This window comes from Anomaloglossus baeobatrachus, chromosome 5 (genome assembly GCF_048569485.1).
Source record: "Anomaloglossus baeobatrachus isolate aAnoBae1 chromosome 5, aAnoBae1.hap1, whole genome shotgun sequence".
NCBI classification, from domain to species: domain Eukaryota; kingdom Metazoa; phylum Chordata; class Amphibia; order Anura; family Aromobatidae; genus Anomaloglossus; species Anomaloglossus baeobatrachus.
In genome coordinates, this window is record NC_134357.1 from 66,699,558 (window position 1) to 66,724,967 (window position 25,410).

A 25,410-nucleotide genomic window follows, 5' to 3' on the forward strand; every position below is an offset into this window, starting at 1 on the left:
TTTTCATCCATGTTCACCAAGGAACTGGCTGTTCCAGGAATTCTTAAAGGGAAAAATCAAAGTTCACCACTTAATATAACTAATTTAATTTAACACAAGTATGCCTGCTTCTGAGCAAATCGCCCAGGCCAGACTACATTAATCTACTGATATTGAGGGAACAGAGCTCAGTAATTGAGAGACGGCTGTATCAATTTTAGACTCACTTGTAACAGGATTGGTGCCTCAGGATTGGAGGATGTCTGACCTTGTACCAATTATGTAAAGTTAAGTGGGTAGATCCAGGCAACTACCATCTGTTAAGTCTGATATCACTGGTGCAAAGTTTCTGAGGGCGTTTATAAAGAGACAACTTGCAGAACTATATTGCAGAGAATAATATAACTGACAACCAACATGGATTCACAAAAGGTGGTCTAACAAACATATTGGGTTTCTATGAGGGATAAAGTGCAAATCTGAATATTTCTAATGCAGCTGATGGGATTTTTCTGGACTTTGCAAAGGCATTTGATACTGTACTGCATAAAAGCTTTATACTGAAGCTCCAGAAGCAAGGACTTGGAGGAAATTATATGTAGATTGGTAAGGAATTTGCTAAAAGACAGGAAACTAAAGTCATTGTAAGGGTAAGTTCACACAGTGCCTTTTTCGCGGCGGTTTTGCGTGTTTTTCGGGTGAGCTTTTGGCCTCAACTGCATGAGGGTATGTGCACACGTTGCTTTTTTTTCAGCGCGGAAAAAACGCACCCTCTGGCAGAGGGGAGAATTGTAAACAATGCTTTTTTGAGAAAAAGGCATCAAAAACGCATGCTTTTTTCATGCGTTTTTTTAGGTGCGTTTTTTAAGACTTGTCCGTGTTAATAAAGTTGGTTGAACACAGACCTTTGGAAAAAAAACCTGTTTCATTTCCTTCTCCACATTCTGTTTGGATAAATGGGAGGGCTTGGAATGGAAGGAGCACCATTTGAATTTTGGAAAAGTTGAAATAAACTTCGCGCACCATGTCACATTAGCAGAGCCCCTTGGGTACCTATACGTCAGAAAACCCCCACAAGTGACCCCATTTTGGAATCTGCACCCCTCAAGGATTTTATTCAGGAGTATATTAAGCATTTTGAATCCACAGCTACTTCACCCAAAATGTTGCTGTAGCAACAATATTCTCACTTTTAACAGTGACTTTTTTCACTGGCGTGTAAAACACGCACATGTCCCTCCGTGTGCCGTGAATCACGGCACACGTAGGTTGTCTAAGTGCAATCCGGGCTCCGTTCTCCTTGGCCCGTGATTACACTTAGAGATTAACTCACCTGTGCCCGCTCCCGCTCTCCATGGTGCTGATCGCTCACGCGGTGCAGCATCCGGCTGGCGCTGACCCCCGCAGCAGCTGCTTCCGGGTCGGCTGTGTCGCACATCATGAATATGCGCGACAATAATGAGCCGGCTAAGAAGCAGCAAGCAGAACGGGCTGTAGAGGACATCGCTGGACGCCGGGAGAGTAAAAATGATTTTTATTTTAAAAGCACTTTTTTTCTGGCACGTGTTTCACGGACCACACCACTGCGTAAAAAATGGACATGTCTCCGTGCGGCTATCACGCACACGCGGGTACGCCGCACGGAGACACGTGCAGTGAAAAATCACTGATGTGTGAGCAGACCCATTCATTACAATGGGTCTGCGTATGTCAGTGATTCTGGTTTAAAAAAAAAAAAAGCACAAACGTCCCAGAATCACTGACGTGTGAAACAGGCCTAAGGCTATGTGGCCATGATCCAGCGACACAGCGTCCAGTACACAGTGTCAGCCTCCTGCAGAGATGTGAGTGTTGTCCACGGGAGAACGCAGCTGGCCATGCCCACGATTTGGGTTCAGGCTGCTGTGGAGCTCTATGCTACCTGCAGAGAACACTCATCTACGCAGCATAAATTGACATGCTGAGGCTCGGGAAGCTGCGCCACCGGTCGGTTTATGCTGCGGAGAAAAGAAACACAGTGGGCATGAGATTTCTAAAAATCCTTCCACTGTGCTTCTACTGCACAATGCAGCGTTATGGACGCAGGGAAAACAATCTGCGCCCAAAACGCTGCAAACCCTGATTGTGGGCATCCAGCCTAAAAAGCGTCAATGGAGGTCAAATATATATATACAACGTCCCACCCCCCCCCCTGCATATTCTAAGCTGGCACCTTTAGTACCTTTCATGTGGCACTAAAGGGTGCCTAGCCTATTTTTTATCACAAAAACAAAAAAAAAAAAATGGCGTAGGGTCCCCCCTATTTTTGATAGCCAGTCAGGGTAAAGCAGACAGCTGTTGCCTGCAAACCACAGCTGGCAGCTTCATCTTGTCTGGTGATCAATTTGGAGGGCTCCCCAGGTTTTTTTTTATTTATAAATAAAAATAATAAAAAAAAAATAACATGGGGTCCCCCCAAATTAGATCACCAGCCAAGGTGAAGCTGACAGCTGAGGTCTGGTATTCTCAGGGTGGGAAGAGCCATGGTTATTGGACTCTTCCCAGCCTAAAAATAGCAGGCCACAGCCGCCCCAGAAGTGGCACATCCATTAGATGCGCCAATCCTGGCGCTTCGCCCCAACTCATCCCGCGCCCTGGTGCGTTGGCTAACGGGGTAATAAATGGGGTTGATACCAGATGTGTAATGTCACCTGGCATCAAGCCCAGCAATTAGTGATGTCACGGCGTCTATCAGACACCCGACATAACTAATTGACAGTAAACAAAAGCAAAAAAAGACAACAAAAAATTTTTTATTAGAAAAAACACTCCCCAAATCATTCCCTTGTTCTCCAATTTAATAAAAAAAATGGGTCCGCAGAAATCCATTTGGATGTCCCACGTCGCCTCTGGACCTTCTAGAATATGGGGGGCACGTTCAGGGAACGTATCCCCCATTTTCTAGGAGGGCAGACCCTCCATTTGAGGAGAGTGGGTGCCAAAAATCTGCACCCACTCTCCCCGGGTCACAGATGCAGAGTGCCGAGCAGCCAGCACAGCTCACACTGAACACAGTGCTGGCTGTCAGCTGCTCTGCACATGTGACCGGCCGGCGTCTGCTGTGAAGGAGGAGGGAGCCGCGGGGGATCAGCGCTGTGACCGGACAGGTATGTATGACACCGGGGGGAATTGGGGTGAACGGGCAGGGCCTGGGTGCATTTTTCTGTCGCATGTCTCAAGGTACATGCGACAGATACATAGGAGCAGGGCGGCCGCTGCGCTACTGAGCGCGCGGCCATGTTGGATTTTCGGGAGGGGGGTCGGGGGTCGGGGCGGGCACTTTGGCGACACCGGGGGCTTTGCCAGGAAGTGAGGTCAACAGGAAACCTCTTGACCTCACTTCCAGGTAAATGCCTGCGTTCTGGCGTGCCGACAAAGCCCGCGGACCGCAACAAAAAAGCAGGTCCATGCGGTGTAGCTGCGTTATGACCCCACATCATTGATTTCAATGGGGGAGAGAACGCAGCCACAACGCACAAAAGAAGTGACATGCTGCTTTTCTTTCCGCACCGATTTTTGGCATCCAAAACGCTGCAGAAAGAAACGCAGCGTGTGCACTGATTTTTCAGCTTTCCCATACACTTTGCTGGGAAAGCTGAACGCATGCAATTTGCCACTGAAACGCTGCGGTTCAAAACGCAGCGTTTCCGCGGTAAAAAACGCAACGTGTGCACACAGCCTGACTTTGCTTCCCCAGCAAAGTATGAGTTTTCATTTTTGCTGTCCGCACACAACTTTTTTTTTTTTAAAGCTGCGTTTTTGAGCTTAAAAAAAAAATGGACATGTCAATTCTTTCCTGCATTTTTCTGAGTTTTTCCCCCATGCAATGCATTGGAAAAACGCAGAGATCAAAAACGCACCAAATTGTGGCAAAAAACGCATGCGTTTTTGTTTTTTTTTTTGTTTGTTTTTTTTTTTTTTGCTGTGCGTGAGTTTCCTTTCTCGCCTTTTCATTGGGGGGGGAACACACAGTGGGTATTGTCTCCAGGGGAGGTGTGACACTAGATTTGAAAAAGTGTTAGCTCCTCCCCCACAGCATATACCCTAGATAGGCAGGAACTAGCTCAGTTTTTTTTTTTCTAGTGTCAGCAGGGAGGCTGACATGTCTGGGCTGAGCCCCAGGCCAGCTTATTTTTTATTTATTGTTTTTTCCTATTTTTTTTTATTATGGGGCAATACCAGGGTGCCTGCCACTCTTTCACCCCCGCCTATGGGCAGAGGAAGCCTGGCGTGCACACGCCGTCAGTCTTCCCTTGCACCCAAGTGGTCTGGTCTGTGTACCCCTCCAGGTTCCCTGGAAGCACCTCACACCAAGGTAGCTCCAGAGGGCTAAGCAGAGCCGAGGACCTGCTTTAGCCGAAGATGCGTCCCTGAGATCCCCGCATCCCTGGACCGACGCATCTTCAGACGGAGCCAGGAGCAGGTAGGGAGACGACGAGTTCTGTCCCCTGAATCCAAACCGCTGCCTAATAAGGCACCGGTGGGGCGATGCAGGCCGTGATCCCGGGGAGCCTCATTAATTTAGCCCCTGGCGTCGGCCTGCATTCTAGCAACGCCCCTCTCACTGCTCTGGAAGCCGCTCCCTCAGTCAGCAAATCAACCTCTGGGGTCAGTTTCTCCCCTCCATGCTGCCAGGAACGCTGGACGCCATCTTCCACGTGGGGAGCAGACACGGGTGAGATCGCCTCCTTGGCTCTGCACTTTACAGCGCTATATAACGCTTGGCTCAGTGTTTTATCGCTGTCTCTCTAGCGGTGTGTGCCTGCTGGCTAGCAGTGTATATCAGCTGTGAGCGGTATATACTGACTGCCTGCAGGTATATGCCGACTGTTTGATAGTATATGCCATTTTGCTATCGGTATATACCGGCTCTGCATAGCAGTCACTTTATAATACTGCTAGTGGCTCCTCACTCATAGTAACAGCGGCATAACCCTACTATAGGACTGTTGCTGACATGCGTAACCGCAAGGGTGATAAAGCTTCCCAGGCGTCCTCTATGGACCTGTACTATGCCTGTACCACCTGTGGACGCTCGTTTTCTAATGGCTGAAGCTATCCACTATGCCCCTACTACCGTGTCACAACAGACCCCATTGCCGGACTAGGAGGCAGTGCAGTCTTTGGATTCTGCTCCGTCACCAGCCAGGCAGCACCCCCCTCTGATGACATTATTCTTGCATGGGCTCTTCTAATGTCTAAAAGGTTAGATGACCTTGCCGCTCAGATATCCCAGCCTTCCACAGGCTCCCACAGCTTCCCCCCGGCTCTGCTCCCTCAGAGGAGCCTGCCTGCTTCATCTGGTCTCTCTTCCTCAGAACGTTAAAAGGCTGTTTCCAAAATGCGCCATTGCAACCGCTACGCTTCATCCGACTCAGACGATGATCAGTCTGACCCAGGCTCCGTGACTTTGAGTAGTCACGATTCCCAAGACTCTGATTCAGATGTCCATTCTGAGTCTACGCATATAGAAGACACACTAATTTCGGCTGTCAATCTGTCGATTTCTGATCAGCCTCCGGACCCGACTTCTCAGTCGGCAATCAAGCGGGCCAAGAAGCCTCAAGTCCTTTGCCCAGGATCCAGTTTTTCGTCAAATCATATCTAAACTGTGGGATCACCCTGATAGGTTTAATAAAAAAAAACCCTTCACTTCATTCGCTTATCCCTTTCCATCTGAAATTAAGACCTGGTCAGTACTCCCTGTTGTGGATCCACCAGTATCCAGGCTGGCTAAACACACGGTTATGTCTCTTTCAGACAACGTGTCTCTCAAGGACTCGTCCGACCGCGCAGTTGATGCTGCGGTCAAATCTATTTTCCAGGCTTCGGGCTCCTCTCTTCGCCCCCTGTTTGCCTTGACATGGGTCGCGAGAGCTATGGGTGTGTGGAGTAGGAACCTGTGCAGGATGCTTCGCTCTTGTAATATTCCTCCGGAGGCTTTTGAGATCCTTAATTTGTTCTCTCTAGCCTCTAACTATTTTCTTCATGGCTCCTTAGATGCAGCTAGTTTGTCAGCACTAACGGCAGCCAATGCTGTCTTTGCCCGCAGAGTCCTGTGGCTGAAGATATGGAGTGTGGACAGTGCCTCCAAGAAATCCCTGTCTACACTCCCCTTCCATGGCCTTCGTCTGTTTGGAGAATCCCTGGACAAACTCATATCTGAGATGACAGGTGGTAAAAGTACCATTCTACCACAAAAGCGGCCTGTATCCAGGAATTTTAAAAAAATCTTCTTGGTGCAGGCAGTCCTTTTGGCCCCCTCCCCAAAAACCATCAGCACAAGGATCGTCCCAATGCTCAGATCGAGGATCCGGTCCCTCAAGGGGCTCTTCTTGGCGTTCCCACTCCAAGCAACCTAAACCCAAAGGACCTCGCCCTGGACCTCAGCATGACGCCAGGTATCCCTCAGATCCAACTCCTGTTGGAGGGCGGCTTTTGCTTTTTCGGGATATCTGGCTAGACCACACTCACGATGCTTGGGTTCGAGAAATCGTCACCTCAGGTTACAAGATCGATTTCCATTCCCTGCCGGCCAACAGGTTTCTGCGTTCTCGTCTTCCAAAGTCCAAAACGCAAAGCCAGGCCTTATTTCAGGCAATAGCCTCCTTACAGAAAGCAAACGTTATCATTCCAGTGCCCCTGGAACAGCATGGCAAAGGTTTCTATTCAAACCTTTTTGTTGTTCCCAAAAAAGATGGCTTTGTCCGCCCTATCTTGGACCTCAAAAGGCTGAACAGATCTGTACGGATTCGGACCTTCCGAATGGAATCATTGAGAGCAGTACTAGCCGCCATGGAACCGGGAGAATTCCTAGCCTCCATAGACATTCAAGATGCTTATTTACACATTCCCATATGTGTATCTCATCAACGGTTCCTTCGTTTTGCCGTAGGACACCGTCATTTCCAATTCAGGGCCCTCCCCTTTGGACTGGCCACTGCGCCTCGGGTCTTCACAAAGGTCATTGCGGCCATCATGTCCATTTTACACCCTAGAGGCGTCCTGGTCGTTCCCTATTTGGATGACCTACTTGTCAAGGGGAGCTCTCTTCAAGTTTGCTCAGAAAGCATGCAGATTTGCCTAGATACGCTGTCAAGGCTAGGGTGGCTTATCAACTTCAACAAGTCATCCCTCATTCCTCATCAGCGCATCACCTTTTTAGGTATTCTGATAGACACTGCTCAGTCCCGGGTTTTTCTTCCAGAAGATAAGAGGTCTTCCCTGATCCGGGCCGCCCAATCCCTCCGCTCCCGCCATTACACATCCCTTCGGAATGGGATGAGAGTGTTAGGCAAGATGGTAGCAGTCATGGAAGCCGTGTCTTTTGCCCAGTTCCATCTGCGCCCTTTACAACTGGATCTTCTATCCTCCTGGGAAAAGAATCCAGCTTTTCTAGACCGGTGAGCCCGCCTATCTCGGACTGCGCTCAGCTCCCTCGTCTGGTGGACTCAAGTCTCATCCCTATCTCAAGGGAAGTCCTTCCGCCCTGTCCACTGGCAAGTAGTCACGACAAATGCCAGCCTGATAGGCTGGGGGGCGGTGTTACTCCGCTACACTGTTCACGGACGCTGGTCTCCCTCCGAGCGCTCCCTTCACATCAACGTTCTAGAGATCAGAGCCATATTTTTGGACCTTCAGAACTTTCAGCCCTTTCTTTTGGGCCTCCCTGTTCGGAACCAGTCAGACAATGCCATGGCTGTGGCTTACATCAACCGTCAGGGAGGAACTCGCAGCAGGGCAGCGATGAAAGAAGTATCCAGGATTCTTCTTTGGGCAGAGATGTACATTCCCATTATTTCAGCTGTTCATATTCCGGGGGTAGACAACTGGGCCGCAGACTTTCTCAGTAGGCAAGGTCTAGCGGCAGGGGAATAGTCCCTCCATGACTAAGTGTTCCATCAGATCACTCTTCGTTGGGGACTCCCAGATGTGGACCTCATGGCGTCTCGGTTGAACGTCAAAATACATCCCTTCATATCCCGGTCGAGAGACCCGCTAGCGCTCGGCTCCGACGCTCTATTCTTTCCGTGGTCGCAGTTTCACCTGCCCTACATCTTCCCTCCGTTTCCTCTCATTCCGAGAGTAATCAAGAAAATCAAAGCGGAGGGAATCCCGGTGATCCTCGTGGCCCCGGACTGGCCCAGGAGAGCCTGGTACCCAGAGCTTCTCCAACTTCTCGGTGACACTCCCTGGCGTCTTCCCGACCGCCCGGATCTTCTGTCACAAGGTCCAATATTCCACCAGAATACAGCACAGCTGCATTTGACGGCGTGGCACTTGAATCCTTGATTCTAGCCAAGTCGGGTCTTTCTTCTAGGGTAGTTCATACCAAGTTTAATGCTCGGAAGCCTTCCTCCGCCAGTATTTAACACAGGACCTGGAAGACCTATCTTTCCTGGTGTCGCCCCTTACCTTTTCAATCCCTAATGTTCTTGCCTTTCTGCAGGACGGTCTGGACTCGGGACTAGCTCTCAGTACCCTTTAAAGGACAAATTTCTGCCTTGTCAATATTTTTCCAGAAGCAGCTGGCTTCTTGCCCTCAGGTCCGTACCTTTCGTCAAGGGGTAGGGTATTTGGTCCATCCTTATCGCCACCCCTTAGATCCCTGGGATCTGAATCTGGTTCTCGAAGCTCTTCAGCTTCCTCCTTTCGAACCTCTGAGAGAAATCTCTCTTCAACGACCTGTCTTGGAAAGTTGCCTTTTTAGTCGCTATTACCTCTATCAGGCGAGTGTCCGAACTGGCAGCCCTTTCCTGTTGCTCACCTTACCTGATATTCCATCATGATAAGGTGGTCTTTCGGCCTTCCCCCGCCTTTCTTCTAAAGGTCGTATCTTCTTTCCACTTAAACGAGGACATTGTGTTGCCGTCATTCTGCCCGGTCCCGGTCCACTCCTTTGAAAAAGCCCTTCACACTCTAGATCTCGTCAGGGCTCTGCGGATCTACATCTCCAGAACAGCGCCGTTGCGCAAGTCCGATGCCCTCTTCGTCCTCTCAGGAGGACACAAAAAGGGCAACCAGGCTTCTAAATCCACGATTTCTCAATGGATCAGGACTGCCAACTGTGAGGCATACAAAGCACGAGGTTTTGTTCCCCCTCAATCTGTGTGGGCCCACTTTACGCGAGCAGTGGGTGCTTCCTGGGCTATCCGCCATCAGGCTTCGGCGTCCCAACTTTGCAAGGCCGCTACCTGGTCCAGTGTGCACACGTTTACAAAATTCTACAGAGTGCATACGCATGCCTCGGCGGATGCTGCTCTTGGAAGACAAGTCCTTAGGCGGCAGTGGCCCATTTATAAGTGGCTACTGCTCTGGTTTTTTTTTTTACAGTGTTTTGATATGTGTTCACTGCAGTTGCAGTTGTTAGTCAGCTCTTAGTCTGATGTTATACACTGTTAATAGTTCAGTTCCCATCCAGGGACTGCTTTGGGACGTCCCACTGTGTGTCCCCCAATGAAAAGGCGAGAAAGGAAATTACATTTTTGTGTACTCACCGTAAAATGTCTTCCTTGGAGCCTTTCATTGGGGGACACAGCTCCCACCCTTGTGGTTTTGGTTGTCCTTCTCCTACTGCTTTTACACCAAACTGAGCTAGTTCCTGCCTAGCTAGGGTATATGCTGTGGGGGGAGGAGCTAACACTTTTTCAAATCTAGTGTCAAGCCTACCCTGGAGACACCATATAACCCACTGTCTGTGTCCCCCAATGAAAGGCTCCAAGGAAGACATTTTACGGTGAGTACACAAAAATGTCATTTTTATGCGTTTTTAGCGGCCAAAAACGCAGCGTCAAAAAAACGCAGAGTGTGCACATAGCCTAAATGGTACATTCTCTAAATGGGCTATAGTCAGCAGTGGGGACTGCAGGGATCTTGGCTAGGACAGATTCTTTTTAATCTTTTATTTATTACCTTGTGTAAAAGATTGAGAGTAGTGTTAGGGCTGGTTCACACTAAGCGACAGCGACAACGAGGTCGCTGTTACGTCACCATTTTCTGTGACGTAACAGCGACCTTGTAAGTCGCTGTTATGATCGCTACTTAGCTGTCAAACACAGCAGCCGAAGCAGCGATCATAACCGCGAGAGCAGGGAGCCGCGCACACTGCTTAGCGCTGGCTCCTTGCTCTCCTAGCTACAGTACACATCGGGTTAATTAACCCGATGTGTACTGCAGCTACATGTGCAGAGAGCAGGGAGCCGCGCACACTGCTTAGCGCTGGCTCCTTGCTCTCCTAGCTACAGTACACATCGGGTTAATTAACCCGATGTGTACTGCAGCTACATGTGCAGAGAGCCGGAGCCGGCAGCACAGGCAGCGTGAGAGCTGCGGAGGCTGGTAACTAAGGTAAATATCGGGTAACCACCTTGGTTACCCGATGTTTACCCTGGTTACAGCTTACCGCAGCTGCCAGATGCCGGCTCCTGCTCCCTGCTCGCTTCATTTCGTCGCTCTCTCACTGTCTCACACAGCGATCTGTGTGTCACAGCGCGAGAGCGCCTTTGAAGAAAACTAACCAGGGCTGTGTGTAATGAGCAGCGATCTCGCAGCAGGGGCCAGATCGCTGCTCAGTGTCACACACAGCGAGATCGCTAATGAGGTCACTGTTGCGTCACCAAAACCGTGCCGTAGCAGCGATTTCGGTAGCGATCTCGCTATGTGTGAAGCACCCCTTAGTCTTTGCTGATGACACCAAACTAGGATATTAAAAGCTGACCTTCATAGTACAAAATTACAAAACGATCTGGATAAGATGTCAGAATGGGCAGACACTTCGCAAATGAAATTTAATGTTTATCTGTAGAGTAATACACCTAGGACGGAGTAATCTTATAGCTGCGTATACATTAAATGGAAGTAAAAAAACTACAGAACAGCAGGACTTGGGGAATCTGGTTACAAGTAAGCTGAGCAGCAGCACTCAGTGTCAGGCAGCAGTTCCAAAAGCAAACAAGATTTTAGGGTATATAAAAAGAGATTAGATCCTGTGATCCCAACGTATTGTTACTAGTACCTCTATAAATCACTTGTAAGGCCACATCTACAATATGGGATCCAGATTTGGGTTCCACATTTTAAAAATAATTTTAAGACATTAGTTCAAAATTGGGCAACTAGATTATTGCAAGGAATGGAAGGCCTCCCATATGATGAGATGTTGGAAAAGTTGGGCTTTGTTTAGCTTAGAAAAAACAAATCTATCTCAGATGTATAAATACATGTGTGGTCAATACAAAGGACTGGCACATGCCGTATTCCTTCCAAAGACCATACTAAAGGCTAGGGCGCACTCACTGTGGGTGGAAGAAAGGCGATCTGGCAGCTAAATAGGAAAAGGGTTCTTTACAGTTAGAGAAGTCAGCGTGCAGAATGTCCTGCCGCAAGGGGTAGTAATGGCAGATACTATAACAGCTTTTAAAAAAGGGGCTGTATGATTTGCTCAGTACACACAACATTGTTGGATATAGATGATTTGGCAACAAAAAATGTAAAATTGGTGGAAGGTTGAACTAGATGGACCTAGGTTTGTTGTTTTGTTTTTTTTAACCAATAACTATGCATTCTCAGGTTATTACAGTGCTTTAATTATGAAAATAAACAATTGACTTTTTCTATTTGCGGTCATTCTCATATAATGAGCTTTTATCTCAGGTAGAGTACAACTGGTTTCCGTACAGCGCTAAATGAGTCTGGCCAAACCCTGGCTGAGTATATGCAGTAATCACATTTCAGGAGAGGAGTTCACTCCTAACATCCCAGCCAGCTCTCCTGCCCATTGATTTCTATATCTAAGCTGCTGATGAGCTACTCTCATTAGGTCTGTGTAATGACAATCCCCTGTACCCAGCACCAGGGCTCTCAATGTTCTGAGGTGGAACTTTAGTAATGGCAGTGTAGACTTAAGGCTGGAGTCACACTTGCGTATGACTCGTGCGAGTATCAGATCGCACTGGCTGGACCAGCCGGGGCTTTCCTGACAGGAGCAGGTCAGCGTCATAGAAATACATACAGCGGAGCCGCTCCTTGCACAAGAGAAGCCAGCCGGTCCGGGCAGTGAGATCCAATACTCCCATGAGTCACACGTGAATGTGACCCCAGCCTAAGAACAAATTACTGACCGCTGAATGTGTTACAGCAGAACTTGTGCTGAGCTTTATAGTTCTATTAATACTACAGCTCTGTTATTTACCAGAACTGTCACTCAAGGAGGAGTGCCCGCTCTGCCAGGAAGTGAGGAGGCTGCGGAGATGTGAGCTACTGACGAGACCGCATGAGAATAATGCGTTTACGCCTCCAATTCTGAGATTGTTTTATTGTCGTATATTGTACTTTGTCAGTAGTAAATTTTGTGAAAAATCGAGAAATGAAATGTTGCTAAAATTGACAATTTGCATTTTAAAAATGTTTATTTTTCTGCTTGATAGGCTGGTTTCACTTGCCTGACATTTATGGTGTCAGTATGGGACGGTTATGTCTGAGCTGGCTATGGATCTCCGGAGCGGAGCTCGAAAGCCTTATAGGCTGCAGCTGTTGAGGGGTTTCATCTTTCTATGAGTATTTTATTTTGTGTTTGAACTGGTACTTCAGTTTATAAAGTGGTATTATTTCAGACACAGTGAATTATTAATGCTGCTATGCAAAATATCAGAGGAAATAGTTTATCACCTCAATTTCAATTAGGGATATATTCTGCCATTTGACATGGATGCTAATTGCTACCGGACTCACTGCTCTGATTGCATGACAACTCCTGGGCTCACCTAACAACCACAATATAAATCAAGTATAATCTGAGTGCTCCGAATTCAGTACCACAGGTGTATGTGGACTGGCTGCCGACTTCCATCTCCTCAACCATTCCTCCATTGAGATGGGTTGCTGAGGAGCCCCTTCCTATGGATCACTGTGTTCGTATGGATCAACCTCTTTTTAAAACAGCTAAACAAAGACTATATAAGATGAATAAAGTAATATACTTGCAAAGTTGATCTGTTTAGATTAATTCCTTACAACTGTAAGGCCATGTGCACATGTTCAGAACCATATTTCGTGAGCTTTACCTCCGTATTTGTGTCCAAAACCAGGAGGGGGTAAAAAATACAGAAGTGGTGCCTGTGTTTCTATTATAGTTTTTCTCTGATTTGTTCCACTCCTGGTTTTGGCTTCCGAATAGTGAGGTAAAAAAATAGCCAAATAATCAACGCGTGCACATGCTCTAAAGCCGTTCACCGGGAAGTAGAAAACGCAAGGATTGCGAATGTTTGATTCTGTTTCTTTTATTCTGAGCAATTGAGATGCGTTTGAAGGTAGAAACTTCTTCCTCAAAGTACAATTCCTACACAATCAGAACCAATACAACACAAAAAATATTGTCCAGGTAATAAACTGTGATGTAGAGATGGACCATGGGTCTCCTGACCTGAGCTCAAAAAGGAGACCTGAAGCTTAATCGGACATCGTGTTTTGTACTCTGAGATAGTTTGACAAGTTACTTAATTTAGATAAATTAAGTGTGTTTTTGTAAATAAGCTCCTTCTTTAGACAAATCTGGTTGATCTGAGCACAATGTCTCAGTGGTTAGCACTACAGTCTTGCAGCGCTGGGATCCTGGGTTCATATCCCACCAAGGACAACATCTGCAAGGAGTTTGTATGTGCTCCGTGTGTTCTTCGGTTTCCTCCAACACTCCAAAGATGTACTGATTGGGGCTCACAATCTAAATTCCCTATGAGGACACTGTTGCTACTGATGTATGTAAAGCACTGTGGTATTGAAGGGAACCTGTCATCACTTTTTTGCCCTATAAGCTGCTATTCTAACATGCTGTATATAAGAGCACAGGCCGCTGTGAGAACATAAAAAACAATAATACCTACCTAACGGTCGCTCGGTGGGCCTAATGGGCGTCTCCGTTCTCCGCTGGCGGCGCCGCTTTTGGCCATCTTCATCCTTCTTCTGAAGCCTGTGTGCATGATGCGTCTACGTCATACACACTCGCCGATCCTGCGCAGGCGCACTACAATACTTTCATCTGCCCTGCTCAGGACCTGAATGCCGGTGAGTGTGGATGACGTTGGACGCGTCATGCACCGCGGCTAGAGAAGGAGCACAAAGATGGCCGAAAGAGCCGGCGCCGGACAACAGAGACGCCCATTAGGCCCAGCGCGCAACTGTTAGGTAAGTATTATAAAGTATTTTTTATGTTTTCACAGCGGCCTGTGCTCTTATATACAGCATGTTAGAATGCTGTATATAAGCCCGGTGGTGGTGGCCGCAGCTTATACGCCAAAAAAGTGGTGACAGGTTCCCTTTAATGGTACTATATAAGTGAATACATATTTTTTTTTATTATCATCTTTGTAATTTGTCTCAGGAAGGGGTTTATAAGCTAAAATGCAATCAATTGATCTGAATAAAATAAATCATCAATGATCTTTCTGCTGTTTGACTCTACCTGATGATCTACACTTTTTGTATCCTGCACCGCCATTTTTGCATACCACTGAGCTATAACAAGTAGATGAATGTCGGCAGTCTGCTGCCCCGTAAACTGCATCTTCATAAAACCAAACCTTCCCGAATGCTGCACATTTATCCAACTGACCTCAGTGAGCACAGCAGCTCTTATCCATCATTATCAACCACCTCTTTGCTCTGAGTATACAGTACTTTACTATGGTGCTTTCTTTTTTAAATCTCTAGTTTACATTGATTTAAAACCATATCATGTTGACCCAAAGGAGTCAACCCTACACAATTATTGAAAACTAGAACAAATAAATTCAGACATCCATGGAACATGGTGTGAGAACGAGCCGTGATGTCTGGTCCAGCTGTGGGTCTCCTGACCCGAAATCGTCAGTCTCATACGTTGAGTCAGTCTACATTGTCATTGACTTTGGGTCAGAGGACTTGGCAGGTTTGTACTCGGACCGCGTTTCACTCATCTGAATACGGTGTAAACGTTGTGCCAATCAGATTCGTATCTTGTGTATGCCTTTTTTTTTTACTAATTTTTTATTTTTTGTTTCAGAATTGGTAAAATATTATCAAAAAGCACAAACCTACAAGTGGCTGTGCCGGAGGAGTGAGCAGATGTAGATACCCTATCAGAACAGGAAACGCAGTATCTTTTTATCTTGTGAACACAAGCAATTTTTACGAGACAGTCACACTGCGTAAATTGTGCTCGTAACAGGACATTATAAACCACGGTTATTATTTGCTAATACGAGCGCAGACATCCTAGAACCACGACACCTTCATCTTTGTTTTAGATGGGTGGATATTTACAAGAATGCTGTGTAACTTCCTTGTTACAAATCACAGAGGGAAACGACCGGCTGCACCTCAGGACTATAGAAAGCTGAGCAGCTCCTCATCGCTCCACTGCTGCCTTAACCCTTAGCAATGCCTCCTGGCCATAGGAGGGTCTTCGTATCTGAGGCCTCCTGACCATCGCTGGATGTAATCCCTCTTCACGTGCAGCATTTTTTTTATTGGGGATATCATCTGCTGATCTATAATGGGCTACATGATAGTGTCATGTCAGTCTGAAGAAATTTGCAACTTCACCTTTTTTAATTTTTTCTCCGAGTTTGACAAAAGCCTGCATGTGAAGGTGTTGGAGACGATACTCCTCTCTGTGGTGTTCATGTTCTCATGCTTTGTAAATATCAGTGCAATTGCATTGCTTGTCAGAAAGAAGAAACTGGTAACTGCCAACTGCTTCGTACTAAACCTCTTCTGTTCGGACTTGCTGTTCATTAGCATGATACCGCTCATCTTGGTCATCCGATGGACGGAGGTTTGGATTTTGGGGGATTTCTTCTGCCACCTTCTTTTTTATGTCATTAGCCTCAGTGGTTGTGTTATCCTGATTTCCCTGTCTGCCGTTAGCCTGGAGAGGATGATCTGTATCATGAAGCTGTACCAGGCAACTACCTGTAATGGGAAGGTGGTGGCAGTAGGGATTGTGACCATTTGGGGCTTCTCGGCCATGACAGCCTTGCCCTTGTGTCTGTTCTTCAATGTAATTACACAGAAAGTGAATAATAGGGTAAGTCACTTTAAGTATGCTTATTCCATTTTTACAATATAAAATCTTAAAATATTTATTCTTTAAAAAAAATAAAAAAATCTCTGTTTGAAGGGGTTGTCTCATAGCGACAAAAGCGTTTACTCTATCAAGAGATATGGAATCCATAGCTGGGGTTAGCCCACTCTTGAAACCCTTTAATAGCAAAAGAGTTGCTCCAATCTCAAAAAAAGTCATATCACAAGGGACCACAATGAGTTTGAAGAATGTAGGGGATACACCTCTGGTTTTCTTACACAGCAACCCCTGGATTGTGCATCGACAAGCAACCAGCACCATTTAGTTGAATAACTCTTTGCTTCAGTTTTCCTGGTAAGTGGTTGTCTGGAAAGAAAAACTTACAGGGAATGCAGAGCTTTTATTTTAAAGATCAGAAGGGGTACAAGAGTAGGATCTCCACTGATCATAAGTAGTGATGAACGAGTACTAACATGCTCAGGTTCTCAGTGCTTGAAACGAGCAGGTCGGACGGGCAAGACTCAAGTACCAAACATAATGGAAGTCAGTAGGGAACTCAAGCATTTTTTCCAGATTTTATAGGAAAATACTTCAGATTCTCATTGACTTCCATTATGCTTGCTACTTGAGTCTTGCCAATCCGAGCATCCACCCTGCTCATTTCGAGAGCCGACCATGGTACTGCTTGCTCAACACTAATCGTTTCGCTTTGAGGCTGATTCATTGTGATCTGCCTTCAATATTTAATAGGTTTGGCATGTCAAGAAAACATGTTTAATATACTTTATTACTTTATTATCAGGTTGTTTAATTTTTATAGATTTCTTTAAAAAAAAACTGGGCATCCACTGAGTTGGCTGCCATTATATCTCTTGAGATGCCTGAATGGCAAAACCATCATCAGCTGAATCCTAACCACAGTTTCATTATGATGTGATAGTGTTTTGAAGTGTTCAAAAACAATGAAACTTTTAAGCAGAAACAGCTTTGGAAGTTTTTGTAAGAGTTTTTCATTTTTTGAAGAGTTTTTGGAATAGGTTTCTGTTTGTAAACCTTTCTTTAAACCCTTTTGATTGGACATTGCCTAAGTTTGGATGGATTCAACCATGATCTGCTTCAAAGAAGTGACTTGTATTTTTTTTTTTTTCAAAAGCTCTTCAGGAAAAAATATGAATAACAGTGGATTTCCCATAAAATGAATAGGAAGAGTTTTTTCAAGCATTTTTTTTTTAAAGCAGGTTTTGGAACAGATCCTTGAATTTATAAAAAAATAATCTATGTGGATCTATCCTTAGGCTTCATTACCATCAGGATGTCATATGCTTGTTACTTTGTCCCTAAGTGGTTATAATTCGGGATGATCGAATACTTCGTTTATTCGACTTCGCGAATATTTTCCGAATACCACGCCGTTATTCAACTATTTGCGAATATTCGATGCGCAATGTAGGTCTATGGGAAAACCGAATAACAACTATTCGGTACTATTCGGGCTTCCCATAGACTTACATTGCGCATCGAATAGTCGAATAGCGGCAAGGTATTCGAAAAATATTCGCAAAGCCGAATATTTGAGGTATTCGATCATCCCGAGTTATAATGTATATCTGAGTGCATGGTTGAAGAATTGTTGAATGCCATACTTTTTTTTTATATATTGTTGGACTTGTCAGGTTCGGACCTTTTTTTTTACTTTGATGTTGATATTTATTATTTTGCTGACCACCAGACTGTAGGATGCGGTCTTAATTTTGGGTTGAATTGTTTTTTTTTGCTACTTTGTAGCTCACATTGACATAATCTGTTTTTGACTTTTATTACAGTAATTCAGTAATGTATGATGACTTACAATGGGTTTGTCACTGTAATGTATGGTGAAAGGTTGATCTAAAGGTGGCTTTACACGCTAAAGCGATCTCGTTGTGGTCATGGAATTTGTGACGCACATCCGGCCGCTTTATCGATGTCGTTGCGTGTGACACCTATTAGCGATTTTGAATCGTTGCAAAAACGTTCAAAATCGCTAATTGGTGACATGCCCCCCTCTTCCCAATTATCGCTGCTGCTGCAGTAACGATGTTCTTCCTCGTTTCTGCGGCAGCACACATCGCTACGTGTGACACTGCAGGAAAGAGAAACCTCACCTTACCTGCGTCCCGCCAGCAATGAGGAAGGAAGGAAGGAAGGAGGTGGGTGGGATGTTCGTCCCGCTCATCGCCCCTCCGCTTTGATTGGGCGGCCGCTTAGTGACGTTGCTGTGACGCCGAACGCACCTCCCCCTTGAGGGAGGGATTGTTCAGCGGTCGCAGCGACGTCGCAGAGCAGGTATGTGCGTGTGACGCTGCCGTAGTGATAATGTTCGCTACGGCAGCGATCACCACATATCGTTACAACGACGAGGGCGGGTGCTATCGCGCTTGACATCGCTAGCAATTGCTAGCGATGTCGCAGCGTTTAAAACCCACCTTACTTATCCCATTATGTACCAATGTCCTTTTTTGGGACTCCTAATCTTTTGCTTCTAGCAACTAAGATTTTATAATTAGGTCCAATTTTTTGTGTTGTGTTTGTAAAATGAATGTTTTCAAAACAGGAAATCATGTCAGTGTCATTTTTAATTGAATATTCTTCCACCTGAGAGAGCTCTCAAAACACCTATTTTCAAGGTTTTTTTCAATTTTTTTCAAAATTTGGCAAATTATGTTTCTGATTCATTAGGGCCCAAATCATTAAAAATCTGTCATTTAATAAAAAAAATGAAAATTGCTAATTTGGCAAGTAATGGGTTATGGGACTGTTATACAATAGTAATGTAGTATCCTTTTCCACTTGCAGATCAAAAATCAATTGTTAATTTGGATACCCAACTTTATTGATTGGACTCTCACAATTAGAGATGATCGAACCCAAGGTTCGGTGTTTGGACCAAACACAGATTTTACAAAAAAAAACAGAACCCTGATTACGGGTGCTTTACGTGTGCAAACCACTTGCGCGAGCATCACTGTGCTCGGGTACGCTCGGTGCTCAGCCCAGTGCGAGCTGTTTGCAGTGTTTGAACGGCTCGCACTGGGGGTAACAATAGCGTTATCAGATGTAGTGTGCACGAAAAAACAAATTTGGAAAACCCCACCTATCTGCCTCCAGAGTGATCTGTTTATGGCTGGCTGCATGTGGGCAGAGACCCGAACTGCCCAATTAGTGACTTCCATTCGGGTTCAGGTCAAGTCTGGGTCCCAAACTGATCTTAATTTAAAGTTCAGCTGCACCTGTTGAACTGAACTTCAACAGATCCGCTCATCTCCAGTCACAATCTGTTTATTAGCAGTAATTTTGGGTATGACTTTAAATATGCAAACTTCCTCTTCAGAGAAGGAGGACCTGAACTCTAGTGCCACCTATTGGAAGCAGTAATCCTAAAAGTCAATAAAAGCCAAAACAAAATCTCTATTTGCAAACATATTTCAGGGTGTTGTCGCTCTCATTATAAAGCAAGACATCTTGTTTGGCCATACGAGAGGTCTGTAACTGGTATTTAAGGAGTAACGTCTCTCCTCATGAAGAGTGAAATGCCTGACATGCTAGTGTAAGGAAACTTGTAAGTCATACAATGCTCTTCTGGAAAATTAAATATGCAAATTGCCTTGTCAGAGAGGAAAAGAACCCATTGCCACCTATAGGAAGAAGCAATCCTACAAGTCAATATTGACCCTTTACCAAGTCTTGCCTTGGTATGACTTTAATAACTGAACCAGTGAGATAACTTGAAAAGCAGGAGTCTGCTGATGGCTTTATGTACGACTGTTGAACTACTTGACCTGCTCGACTACCCTTCTGCTAAAATAACACTCTGTCCAGTGTTGGATATGTCGCGGGCGGGGAGGGGGCCGCTGCGCTCACCACGCTCGGGTCCGGCGCTGCTGCTGCTGGCTTGCTGCTGCTCGGTGGCTCGAGCGGTGGGCCGGATCCGGGGACTCGAGCGGCGCTCCTCGCCCATGAGTGAAAGGGGATAGTTTTTGGGTTTGGGGAGTCGGTCCGTGACGCCACCCACGGTTTGTGGTGAGGTTGGGACACCACCGCTGCTCTGGACGGGGATCCCGGGAGCGATGACAGGGAGCAGCCGAGATGTTTCTCTCCCCTCCGTGGGTAGGGGCGTTGGTGGTCCCGGGGCCCGGTGAGGTGATGGAGAGATGACTGGGTTGGTGAGGTGCAGGGTCGCGGGGGCAGCGCAGTGCCAGATGGCACGGTGGTACTCACTCAGCCAATAACGTATACAGAGTCTCCGGTAAAACAAACGGCTGGATGGACGGGTCCCACAGCCGGCTGCTGTGGTCACTCCCGGACGGTTGGTGGTGGCTGCCTTTCCCTGCACCTGTAGTGTCTCTTCAGTTCCGATGGCTTCCCACCGGTAACCCGCTCCCCAGCTTGGATAGGTGCCGGAGGAGCCCCTTTTGCCTGCAGGCTCTGGCCCTGGGAATTCTAGCTCTGGCGGTAGCTGTATTTCCCTTTCTCAGTTTGGACGGTTGCCTTCACTCGGGTCTTTGCTGCTAGGAAACCCCGGAGGTTCTGGTCGCTAACACATTTGACCAGTTTAACGGCGACTCCAAGCCTGGTTGGGGTCCGTAGGCCCTGCCGGTTTGTGCTGGCTTCTCTTCGCTCCCCGGTTCGGTACCGGCGGGCCACCGCCCGACCCCAGTCCTACGGTTCCGCTTCGATCGGCCTCTCCTGCAGACGGCCACCACTGTCTGCCAACCTTGCTCTTGGTGCCCGGGCCACGTACCCAGACACGGTCAGATTACTCCTCAACTGCCACTTCGCTCTTCCTCCTTCACTTTCCCTAACTCAACTACTCTGACTTCCTTTCCCGCCTCCAGGACTGTGAACTCCTCAGTGGTTGGGGCCAACCGCCTGGCTCCACCCCACCTGGTGTGGACATCAGCCCCTGGACGGAGGCAACAAGGATTTGTGTCTGGCTGATGTGCCTAACTCGGGGTGTGGGGTGTGTTGTTGCAGTACCTGTGACGACCTGGCTTGTCCAGGGCGCCACAGATACTCCTTGGGAAAGGCAAATCTGCTGTTGTTGGCTTGAAGGATCCCCTTACACACCCAACACACAGACCTTCCCAGATTTTACATTGGCTGTAGCTTCTTATAATTCTTTTATCTGAGATGTCCACATGGATCTGCACTAGACATTATTCCTAGACTATCCCAAGCAAGCATAGGTTGTGATTAGTTGATTCTTCTTCATCCTTCTAGTTTCATGGACCTAGGATAGACATAGCACCAACATTTACCATAAATTTAGGCCAACTGCATGTATGCAAAGGTCTTGTATCCAGGGTAGATTAGACCTCATCCAGGCTTGAGGCTCAAAAATGGTGCATTTTGTGAAAAAGGTTGATAAATAAAATTGTTGTGGATGTAATGATTTGGATTTAAATTTTATGTGCATGTTACCAGTATTTACTTCGAGGTGGTGGGATTTGGGATTTCCATTGACAAGAACCTATTAGCACATTGGTTATTTAGAGCTCGTCTTCTAAGTTTGCATTTTGGTGAGAGGTCTACTCGCTCGTCCAGGCCAATATGTAAAAAGCTGCTTGCTACATACAAATCTGGTTCTACTCTAAGACAAAAATTATTTATATTTGCATACAAATCAATGTCCCTGACATGTACAATGCAACAGGAATGAAGGTTTATAACAAAAAATGATTTTTATGTTTCATATGTGAATTTAGATTTAGAATATGATGTGGAGTCCGCAAGAAATTTGTCCCCTACTGTGGGGCGATTAGGATTTGCCTCATGGGGGTTTTTTCTTCCTATGGGTCATCATGGTAGGATATAGGTTGAATTTGATGGACTTGTATCTTCTTTATACTCTATATAATTGTAGATGTGTGCAAATTAATACAACTTCCCCATGTAAATGCCATCCTGCTTATTTTTTGTGTCTTGAGCTGACGTTTTTAATTACACCATTTTTGCATAAATGTGATATTTTGATCGCCCGTTATTGCATTTTAATGCAATATTGCGGCGACCCAAAAAAATGCAATTTTGGCTTTTTGGAATTTTTTTTCCGCAACGCCCTTTACTGATCAGATTGTGATTTTATATTTTAATAGATCGGGCTTTTCTGAGTGCGGCAATACAAAATGGGTTGTTTTATATATTTATTTTTTTTCTTCAATTGGTCACATTTGCACTTTTTCGCTTTTTTTAACTTTTTAAAATTATTTTTTTTTACATTTTTTTTTATTAATTTTATTAGTCCCCCTAAAGGACTTTATGCCTGCAGTGTCCAATTGCTTGTGCTGATCAGAGCGATGTTTCAGCATCCCCCTTCATCAGCAGAAATGCGGTGCTCCTGCGAATGCTGCTGCTCTGCCAGCATTCACAGGAAGTGAGTCATGACAGCGATAGGGGGTCAATATCTGACCACGCGCTGTCATGGCAGCACACTGTCACCCGTTTTTGGGCCGCTGGTGGTGGGAACAGTGCAATCCCCGCTGGAGTAAGTTAGATTGCCCTGAAAACGCAATCTAAGTGGTAAGCAGGCGCTGGTGGATCTCTGATCCACCCATGCCTGTTAGCCGCATATATCTGCTGATCAGATCAGCAGACACATACTGGGAAGACAGCGAGTTCGCCTCACAGGGTGACTTAACAGGAGGCGACCTAGGACGTATATATACACATCCTAGGTTGTGAAGGGGTTAAACTGAAAAGCTATATAGACAAGATGCATAGCCAAATCAGAGGGAGTCACGCCGCTGTGTGCAAAATAAAGTACAAAAACTAAAGCAAAAACAAAGACATATCTGCATTGTGCTATGAATATTACATCTACATGAACCAGAATGACTAAAGGGTACTTTACACGCTGCGATATTGGTACCGATATCGCTAGTGAGCGTACCCGCCCCCGTCGGTTGTGTGTCATGGGTAAATCGCTGCCCGTGGTGCACAACATCGCTAACACCCGTCACACGGACTTACCTTCCCTACAAACGTCGCTGTGGCAGGCGACCCTCCTCCTTTCTAAGGGGGCGGTTCGTGTGGCATCACAGCGATGTCACACGGCAGCTGTCCAATAGCAGAGGAGGGGCGGAGATAAGCGGCCGGAACATGCCGCCCACCTCCTTCCTTCCTCATAGCCGGTGGACGCAGGTAAGGAGATGTTCGTCGTTCCTGCGGTGTCACACGTAGCGATGTATGCTGCCGCAAGAACGACGAACAACATCGTACCTGCAGCAGCAACGATATTAAGAAAATGAACGACGTGTCAACGAGCAACGATTTTTCACGTTTTTGCGCTCGTTGATCGTCACTCATTGGTGTCACATGCTGCAATGTCGCTAAAGCGGGCGGATGTGCGTCAATAACGACGTGACCCCGACGATATATCGCTAGCGATGTCGCAGCGTGTAAACCACCCTTAAGGATCACAAGGAATCCAGGTGTATCTTATAGACTGGTGCAGAGCTGCATGTAGATTACTAGACAGATTGATGCACAGAAGTAAATGGACGTTGAAGAGTTTTTACAGGGCAACTGACCACAAACTTTCATAGTAAAATGATGCAGGGAACAGAACATGCACCAAAATGATTTCAAGAGATGTATGCGTGACACCTGACCGAGGAGCAAACAAATACAAGGTCAGATTAATGCAGATACCCTGCACATACTCTGCACTGCTCATTGCAGATGACCAGTGTATTAATCCATAGAAAACCAGTATTCTTTCCTGCCTAGATTATCTAGCTGAGTTTGTAACATACGTCACACCCGGGTAGTAGGTGCAGGAGACACTGTTAGGCCCAGATGTAGGTGCTGAGCGGTGGTGTGGCTTTTCTGCGGTGTTGAGCAGTTTGGGGTGTCACGGTGCACCTACTTGGTTCCTGGCGCTCCAAACCTATTCCCAGGGTACATATTTATGAGGTAGGTAGGAATAAGGCAGACCGGACTTTGGTATGAACAGTTCAAACGCTTTACTGGGTAACACTGATGGTGGTCACGTCTTCTAGAGCATGTAGCTGCGACACTGGATTTCCACACAGGCTATGGTTGGATGGCAACTGGATTGGTGCTCTGTAATGGCAAATCTATACCTGCGGTTGGGCCTTGCTACGATGGGCTCTGAAAATACTGTCTGAAGGGATGCAGGACATTAGCCACCCTAGAAAACTGCTCATCACCTCTTACCATAGTGACCAGGCTATAGAGGATATTGCGCAATCATCATCTATTACGGTCCCTTGCCAACACATACACCACCTGCTGGTCTCCAGTGGTATTGCGGAGCAACAACTTACAGTAGATTTTACAGAATGACACCAGACAATACAGTAAACCATACATTATTCTACAAACTCCTATGAATGCCAAAACTTTTCTACAAGTAAAATATATCTTTGTACCGTGTTAGGCAGTAGAGATAAAAAATTGTTTAAAAGAACTATCAAAACTTTTCTAATGGCTCCTTCTGGCTCATTACAAGTTTACCTGCACTGTCAGCATTCTTATCTTCCTTCTTAATAGTGAAAACTGCAGCCATTTTTGATGTAAAACTGAAATCCTATTAATAATATGGGTTAAGGAGGAAGATGAACCTGATAAAAAATAAAATTAGGTCGTCCGCATACATACCTAATCTTATAATACCAGTGCAAAGTGGATCTTGTCTAACACAGAGCTCATCCTTCTATAGCTAATACAAACAATAAAGGGGATAGGGGGCCTTGTTGTGGAACAAATGGGGAATATCTGGGAGTACATACTGTTAAGAAAAGTTTATCCTTGGGCACCTGCACCATCAAGCTCCTCTTTGCAAGTCTCTTTCAATTATATAAACTGCATTTCATTCATCACTTGATCCCTGATACTTTAAGGTCATCTCACTTGTTCAAAGATATTATGATCCATGTTGGTCTGCAAGCTTGTGTTTGCATTTGCATCTTATTGCCTCCCGCTTGCTTAAGTTAGTTGATTTTTAACGAGTTAAATTAGACCTAGATTTAAGCACAAACTTTCCTATATATTTAGATAGAGCTAAGAATTTGACCTCTTCTGACTTTGCAAAAACTCTTACTGTTGCTCTGATTCATTCTCGTCTGGACTATTGCAACTATCTACTCATCGATATCCCTCTTACTAAACTCTCCTCTATCCACTCCATTCTGAAAGTAGCAGCCAGGATCATATTCCTTTCAAACCACTACACTGATGCCTCTATCCTGTGCCAGCCATTGCACTGGTCGCCTCTATCCTGTGCCAGCTATTGCACTGGTGGCCCATCTACTATAGAGTTCAATAAAAACGTC

At 45.9% G+C, this 25,410-nt stretch overlaps 1 protein-coding gene across 1 annotated transcript in view; it reads left to right on the forward strand.

The window, feature by feature from the left end:
* Window positions 1-15,384: 15,384 nt before the first annotated feature.
* FFAR4 (free fatty acid receptor 4) overlaps window positions 15,385-25,410 on the forward strand; it is a 35,639-nt gene continuing 25,613 nt past the window's right edge. Inside the window, exon 1 of the mRNA XM_075352297.1 lies at window positions 15,385-16,078. Coding sequence (XP_075208412.1) covers window positions 15,545-16,078 — 534 coding nt within the window. The 5' untranslated portion in view covers window positions 15,385-15,544. The remainder of the gene's footprint in view (window positions 16,079-25,410) is intronic.